The sequence below is a fragment of the Vollenhovia emeryi genome, unplaced genomic scaffold, assembly GCF_000949405.1.
Source record: "Vollenhovia emeryi isolate VEMERY1.0 unplaced genomic scaffold, V.emery_V1.0 DF940252.1, whole genome shotgun sequence".
In the NCBI taxonomy this organism is placed as follows: domain Eukaryota; kingdom Metazoa; phylum Arthropoda; class Insecta; order Hymenoptera; family Formicidae; genus Vollenhovia; species Vollenhovia emeryi.
In genome coordinates, this window is record NW_011966114.1 from 2,451 (window position 1) to 10,940 (window position 8,490).

The 8,490-nt window shown below is 32.3% G+C and overlaps 1 protein-coding gene across 2 annotated transcripts; it reads right to left on the reverse strand.

Annotated features, from left to right (window-relative positions):
* Positions 1–2,222: 2,222 nt before the first annotated feature.
* On the reverse strand, positions 2,223–3,693 carry LOC105556184 (cytochrome P450 4C1-like). 2 transcript variants are annotated; one of them, XM_012003266.1, is made up of 3 exons: positions 3,475–3,693; positions 2,643–2,771; positions 2,223–2,562 (listed from the first exon to the last, which is right to left on the reverse strand). In XM_012003266.1, exons 1-3 carry the CDS (start codon positions 3,653–3,655, stop codon positions 2,390–2,392), a joined length of 483 nt encoding a protein of 160 aa, XP_011858656.1. In that variant the 5' UTR covers positions 3,656–3,693; the 3' UTR covers positions 2,223–2,389. The 2 variants fall into 2 exon arrangements, with proteins under 2 accessions (XP_011858656.1, XP_011858655.1); XM_012003265.1 differs by having other exon boundaries at positions 2,237–2,562; positions 2,643–2,822.
* Between the last annotated feature and the right edge of the window lie 4,797 nt (positions 3,694–8,490).

The following is an 8,490-nucleotide window of genomic DNA, read 5'->3' on the forward strand; positions in this document are numbered from 1 at the left end:
TAATAGTTTTTAAATAATAAGCGAGTATTTTTACCGATAATCCCACATAACATTTAAATATATTCAGTATATACAGTGTATGTACATTTGTGTATATTGTATATTCAGAGTATATACATCCTTATGCAATAAACATGCAAAGAATATGAAATGTATGTGTTCGGATGAAATCAATGTTACCGGCAGGATATACATGAGAAGATCGATAGTACATACATATATACCATGGATCTTCTGTGTATATTCTTCCGGTAACATTTGTATATACATTTCATGTTCTTTACATGTATATTGCATCAGGATACTTAATTTAAATATTTTAATGTTAGGTGGGTGGTAAATGCAAGAAAAGAACAAATTTACAATTGAGAAAAGAATTATATTATTATATTCAAAGAATTATTATATTCACATACACATAAAAACGAACATATATTGTTATACAATGTACATGTATGTTTCGTATTACAAAATATAGAAAAGCTTTCAATTTTCAAGACTTTCTAACAACAAATTAAACTTATAATACATTGCAACATATATGCATATAAAGTTATCAGTAAATACCAGTTAATAATTATCGCTTAAACTATAGAAAACAGATATATATTTATTCATGTGTTAAAGCTCCTGAGTAGTCGCCGCGGCTGTTCTTGTTTAATGACGTTACATGCGAGAAATCGCATGCAATTTATTTTAATTTAATTTTAATGCTACACTTAGCATTATAAATTTACCCTTTTCCCTATTGAATTAAAATTCTTATTGCGAAAAATATTACCTCAGCCAGGATTCGAACCTGGGACCTCCCTCAATCCGAGGCTGTGATAATATTATTCGCAATAACATGTATATTACTTTGAAATGCTCTCTCGGCCGCGTGTGTATAAATACCAATTAATCGGTAAAAATCAATTTTTAGAACACGTGAATTCACTGACGATAATGATCCCACCTAGGGGAAAATCTGTGTTATATGTCCGATAGTAACGGCGCACAGTACAGGGTAGGAAAATATGGTATATGGATTCACCTAGCAATATAATGGCCACCACCTTGCCAAGGTCCTAAAATATGGCGTTTAAATTTCAATCTATTTTATATTATTTGTAAACGAATATGTAACAATGTAGGTATTTTTCATGTGAATTCTAATTTGTTAATGGTTTTTTAGAATACTAATATTTTTATTTATCGAAATAGAAATAATTTTCTTATATTTAACCATTAATTAATGTTAATGTATTGTACATACTATTAAATAGTCAACTCATTTAATGAAACGGTATTGAAGTCACTCTCGCCACGTTGCACGTCCTTCCTCACCCCCCGATCCACTCGCAGCGCTCACGGAGATTTCGAGATCATTCAATCTCATGACGAGATTCGAATGTGAGGGAATTTCCCAAACAGAAGCGCTAAGCGCTCTTCCCTGTTGATGTTTTGGCTAGGAAGTTATTATTATTATTATGTATGTATATTTCATGGATTTTATGCTACTGCTACTGCTACTGCTACTGCTACTACTACGTCCGATTGTCCAGATGCGGCCGTCCATCGGACATCCTATGGACGTCCATTTGCTATCTGGGTAATTCATCTCCTATGGTTATAATAAAGGTTGGTGCATCCACTAATATTCACCTTGTATATTGCAAACATAATCACATGACATGTATAAGATTATAATAAAACAATAGGAATTTTATTGTACATATACATATCATTATTGATTCATTATTAATAATCATATCGTTATTATACATATATTTTATATTTACTACATTTTTCACTTTATGTGAAATACATAAAGCTCGGATGTGTTAAACATAAATTTGAAGTAATATGAAGGTAGTGTATGAATAATTTTATTTTTTTATTATTTATTATAATTTTGATGAAACGTTCCAGAAATATTTCTAAATGATTTCTATATTACATTTCAATATTAATTTTCAAGTTATATTTAGGATAGCTTTCAATAATATATGTTTTAGAGATTTCGTATGAAATATTTCTCTGAAATGTTTCTTCTCTGAAATCGCAATAAATTATTTATTATAAATTTATTACGAAAAACATTATCTCACCCAGAGTTTGAACTTGGACCTCCTCTCTAGACGGTTGTTTCACTAATTCGACCACTGAGCCATGTGGTAATACAATATTTGTGGCAATAAACTATCTAATGATGTTATGCCCCCCCCCCCCCTTCCGCATTGCACGCTAACCTGATTGTTTTCCAAACATTTTATTAAAATTTTTATTTTATTTTGATATATTATGACACGTGTATAAAGAGTTTCTATTATGACGCTATCGGTAATAGTTTTGTATGCAAATATAGAGCTTTCCCTTTGCCACCTACAATATTCATAAAATCAGTGTTTTAAAAGCTTGCATTCGTTTTACGAATGAATTTCACACGAAGTGGATGAGATGGTCGAAGAAGAATATCAACGTTTATGCGAACATTTTTTAAATAATCAATAGGCTCTAAGTAGAAATTATGTATCAGAGGAGCTATCATCGCCTTCATTTCCAGCATAGCAAATCGTTGGCCTACGAAGTGGTATCATAACGTATTATAAATTCTTTATATAGCAGGGGTATATCAGGATTTAAAAAAACGTGTATCTTACCGATGCAATTTCGTGGTCCAGCACTGAATGGTATATACGAATAAGGATGACGATTTCGGATCCTCTCATGCAAAAATCTGTCAGGATCGAACACTTCCGGATTTGGCCAAAAATTGGGATCTCTATGGACTGAGTAAATATTAAGATACAGAAGTGTTCCAGCAGGCACCAAATATGACTCTAGAAAACATACAATACCACAAGATTTACAAATAATAGTAGGAAAATTATTAAAATTAAAAAATTGGGTATCCATGTAATACGACATAGAAGTAAATGCTTATGGTACGCATGATAAGAAAATATAATTTAATAATTATTTCAATTTTTATAATATTAAGACTAAGTTGCTTAATATTATTTTCCATAGATGTTGCATAATTACTGTACTCGTATTGTTGTATTATATGTACATTGCTTTGCATATTGTACAAATAAATTTATCAATAATAATGTAGAGAAATGTCAAAATTTTAGATATTAATAATAGAAACATTGCATTTTATATATGTATAGAGGAAAGTCCCCTGTTATGCGATAGGCTTGTAATATGAGCTAGCAGATTTTTAACATACACATTTAATCACAAATCTTTTTTCGCATTGATTACATGATCTAACAATGAATTTTCCACTACACAAATTTCACTTTAAGGTTAATAAATTCACGGTGGGATCAACAAATAATGCCTATTAAGTTAGCAGAAACCCCGCTATCTTATATTAGGAACCTATCTCATAATAGGGGACTTTCCTCTATTTAAGTCATTTGCGTGATGTGTGTATTATTTACTATATTTTAAAATGTATAGAAAAAATGGTTAGATGCATACGTAATTTTACGTCTTCACCAGCAATTCGAGATATATGGTTTACACTGGGATATAAACGCAACCCTTCTTTTATGCATCTCTCTAAATATGGTAAATCTTGTAATAATTTCATAGTAAATTTCTCCCCGTGTCCTTGTAAAGCAGTATCCACTTCGTCCCTCACACGATCCTGTATCAACATTGTTAATCAAAATGGTATCTCATATTATTAACATGGGTTTATGTACCTAAGTAGCACATATACCCCACACAGCAAAAGTTGATCCCAAGTATGTCCACCGGATATACCTAAAGGGATTTTCAAACATCCCGGGTATATCTGTGAAAATCGGTAGAACATACTAAGGATATACTGAGGACGTCCCTATGTCCGCTTATAAGATCTCTATACGCGATCCAAACCCGGACATCTTAAGGATGTATCGGACCTATCTTCAAAATAGTACAACTCGCTAAAAATTTGTGAAATTGTTCTTTCAGAATTTCTAATTTATTGCAGAAAAGTAAAAATGCATCCACTAAACGGTTGCTGAGATATAACTATTTTAATTTACACTGATTTTACACGTACTCTTATGGGAAAAGCCGATCTTCACGGATAAAACAGCTAAAAAAATGTAGAAGAAATAGTACCAGTACGTGTTTTGAATTTTTTTATACATCTATTATACGAATAGATGAAAATATCTACCAAGTTCAATAGTCTTTACTACATCGTTTTAAAGAAATAAAATGTAATAAAATATAACTTGAGATATTCGTGCTGTCGGCACGAATTTTTTAGTTTTGAAAATATTTGACGTTATTAAGAATTGAAATCAGAGTATTTTCACTATCAAAAGTTTAGGCTCATAAGTGAAAAAATCGCAAATAATTCAGGAAAAGACATTTGTAAAGTGAAAAATATATTTGTAGGAATACAAATAAGACTTCAACTATCGTTCAAGTTTCTTACATCTAGATTTACTATGCGTTAAGAGTAGATATTTAAGTATTTCCAATTTCATGCACTTTTGTCTAAGATTGTACGTCCAATACATCCTTAAGAACATCCTAAAGACGTAATTATATACAATAAAATCGATCCCAACAATATCCATGCGACATCCAATGGATTTCTAAATGCTTTTTAATACTTCCCCCTCCCGCGACGTTGAACTGTGACGTCAGAAGCGAGATTTCATATATGATGAAAATTTTTGCGTTACTGTCAAATAAAAAGATACTTGGATGAAAACATTGTAGTTTTAGTACACTTGTAAAATATGCCAAAAATTATCTTTTTTCCTTGACAGTCAATAAACAGGTTACTTATCAAAGAAAAAAGATAATTTTTTATGTATTTCATAAGGGCCCTAAAACTGTCTAAAATTTGTTTTTATCCAAATATCTTTTTATTTGACAGTAACACGTAAGAATTTTCATCACACATAATTCTCGCTTCTGACTTTCTCTCTCCCTCTCGCTCTTTCTCTCCAACATTAAGCATTTAAAATATCTGTAAAAACTTTATTATATATAATTTAGGTACAACTTTAATATTGATAAAATATTTTTGTAATAAGAAATATATTCGATTTCTTTAAAGTAGGTAACGACAATTCAATAATAAAAAAAATTAATATGTTTATAAACGTCGTAATGATATATTAAAAATTCAAGATAATGAATTTCAACTTGGATGTCCAAAGGATATATTATGAGGATATCTCTATTATATCAAAAAAGGATATCCTATTTAAGTTCCATTGAAGTCCCGGGACGTATGGACGTAAATGGGACTTAAAATGTATATCCATGGGACATCTAGTGCTGTGTGGGAATATTGCTGCAATCTTGCAGCAGTGTTGCCGCAACATTTCGCAATCAATATGCAATATTGCAATGTTTCAATGATATCATTCTGCAATGTTCCTGCAATCTCTCTGTACTGTATGGGAAAGTTGAAATTTCAGTTTCCTCTTCATCACTTGAACAGTTACTTTCATCACTACTGCTACTTGAAAAACACGAGTCTTTGTCTTTTATTATGACAGAAGAAACAGATATTACTGCAATTAATTGCGATTTGGGTAACCTTAAATCGTCCATATCGTCCACACCCAAAAAAAATATTCTATTCATAAGCGGGAATCCTCTAAGCATTTCCTCTAAGCAAGAAATCTTATATGAAGCATTTCTCACTTACTTTAACACATATTCATCTCTAAAAGAGTAGACTCATAATTTCCCACACAGCACCGAAATGCTTCAGAAAGCTCTCAAAAAGCTGTCAATGAAATATGAAACCTTTAAAAAAAATATTTCAGACATGTTTCAGATACATAAAATGTCCGCGTAGATGAGATATCATAAATGTTTCTGAAATATTTCTGAAATGCTTCGGAAATATCTCTTAAATGCTTCAGAAATATTTCTGAATGATTTCTATATTACATTTCAATATTAATTTTCAAGTTATATGTTGGATAGCTTTCAATAATATAGGTTTTAGAGATTACGTACGAAATATTTCTCTGAAATGTTTCGTAATATTTCTGAGAAATAGAAACATTTATAGAAATAGAAAAATAGAAACATTTCAGAGAAATATTTCTGAATGATTTCTATCTTACATTTCACTATTAATTTCCAAGTTATATGTTGGATAGCTTTCAATAACATATGTTTTGAAGATTACGTACGAAATATTTCTCTGAAATGTTTTGTAATATTTCTGAAATATTTCAGTGAGAAGGATCATAAATGATTTCGATAAAAAGTTTCAGAAATATTTCTGAATGATTTCAATGTTACATTTCAATATTAATTTCCAAGGTATCTTTTGGAAAGCTTTCAATGACATGTGATTTTGATGAAACGTTTCAAAGATATTTCTGAATAATTTCAATTTTACATTTCAATATTAATTTCCAAGTTATCTTTCGGAAAGCTTTCTGAAACTTGTTTTGCTGTGTGGGTTATAATTAAGAATAAATTCTTTTATAGAAAATTCCATTACAGTAATACGACTAGCCTCTTAAAATAAAAGGATACGCAAGATATTCGCGGATACGCGAATCGCAGCACGTGCGCTTGTTATTTGTTCGCGACACACAGGGCAGTGTCAGTTGCCCTGTTTGTAGCGAGCTGTGAAACACGTGTAACATACAGACAGTGTAGTGTAGTGCAGTCAATTTGGTAAAAGTTTGGTAACTCTTCGGCATGAACGAGGTACAAAAATTTCTGGAGAAAGCCTATTTAAGTGACTACTGGCCCACGTTTGCGAGTGAGTTCGTTTTTGCTGATAGCTTTTTGGATACAGAACTGTAAAGTCTATTCTACGTTAATCGCATCGTACTTCGCAAGCTGTGCAACGAGGAACTCAGTCAATGCAGTTGACTGAATCTCTCGTTGCGATGCTTGCGTCGTGCGACTACGACAAATGTAGGAATATTTAAGATGTTAGAAGGTTATAATACTTTATAAGATTAAAAGTAGAACATAATTCTTTTAAAAAGTTATATAAATACTAAAAATAAGAATATTATCATATTACAAGAAGAAAAGATTCCTCTAGCATTAAGAGGATTGGGAGTTTAAATTTCATGCCTCAGAGTTATATAGGATATTCCTCTAGATTTTAGAGTATCTTCTTGAGATCGTATTTCATAGGAAAATCCTTTAAAATCAAGAGGGAACCACTCAAAAATAGAATACTTTTTTTTGGGTGCATATTAACCATAGAACTTATAAACATGGAAGGGGAATACCGTATACTTTCCGTGAGCTGAAACTGTGTCCAACATTTGTGTGACAAGGATAGATAGAAGTTGGCTTTGGTCCGTTATGCGCATGCGATAAATCGTACGCACACGTAAATGCACAATATACGTGCACAATATACATACGCAATCTACAAATACAATCTTGCCTTGGCCACTCATGTGCAGTTCGAGGAAAAGTCATAGAACGAGATAGAATGATAGAAAGACAGATAAACGAGATAGAAAATAGTTTCTTTGTCTCACTTCTTGGACACAAGTTGCGGCTTCTTTTCCCCTTCCATGTGTCTAAGTTCTACAATATTAACAAGTAACAACACAAACTCCATGATAACTGTTCCGTTACTAGAGGTGCATGATCCAAGCATGAAGTATATTTCAGAAACGGAACGAGCTCTACACTTCATGTTTTGCACTAGACACTCTTGCACGTCATGCAAGAAACAAAACGCACCCTCTTATTACAGTATAACCTGTAGGGCCACTCGCTCTTTTGTTTCGCGTTCACGCTGATCCGTACTGCGCTTCCAACATGTTTTTATAACCACCAATCAGAGAATTTTTGTACATGTGTTAGTGCAAAGTCGGTGTGACATTGAAAAATTCGCAGTGTTTACGAATAACGCGTAAGGTGGTTGGCCCAGTAATCGTCAAGGTACCAGTAATCGTTATGTTCACGCATTAACGATATAAAATAACGTTTACTGTCGATCGTTCGGCTTGTTGACATTTTTGTTGGTCCCAAAGAGGTATTTATAACGTTGTATTACATTGGCCGCATTCAGCGCACACAACAGTTGAGGGATCGCTACCTCTACTAGCGCTCTTTTCTGGTGAATACGTTGTTGAGTGAGCGCTCGATACAATCTACCACGATACAACCTAACTTAACCTAATTTCTGATCAACACGTGTATGTGTATGTCAAATATGAACAATATAAATATTTTTTTACAATTCGTGTCTGATGATAGCCTAAATATTAATATCGTTCGTAATATTGTTGATAATCTTATTCAACCGTTGCCTGAGAATGATCTTCATGTTAGACAACGTCGAGCTGCAAAGCTTCGAAACGAGGAATATTTTGAATTAACAATTCCAACATACACGGACGATCAATTCAGGGAACATTTTCGGGTAATTATTTAGATTAACACACCCACCTCCAATAACCTTGGGCTTGACATATGTTGTCAAGGTTACCCTCCTGAGTAACGCTCAGAAGGGTAATTATTTAGATTAACACACCC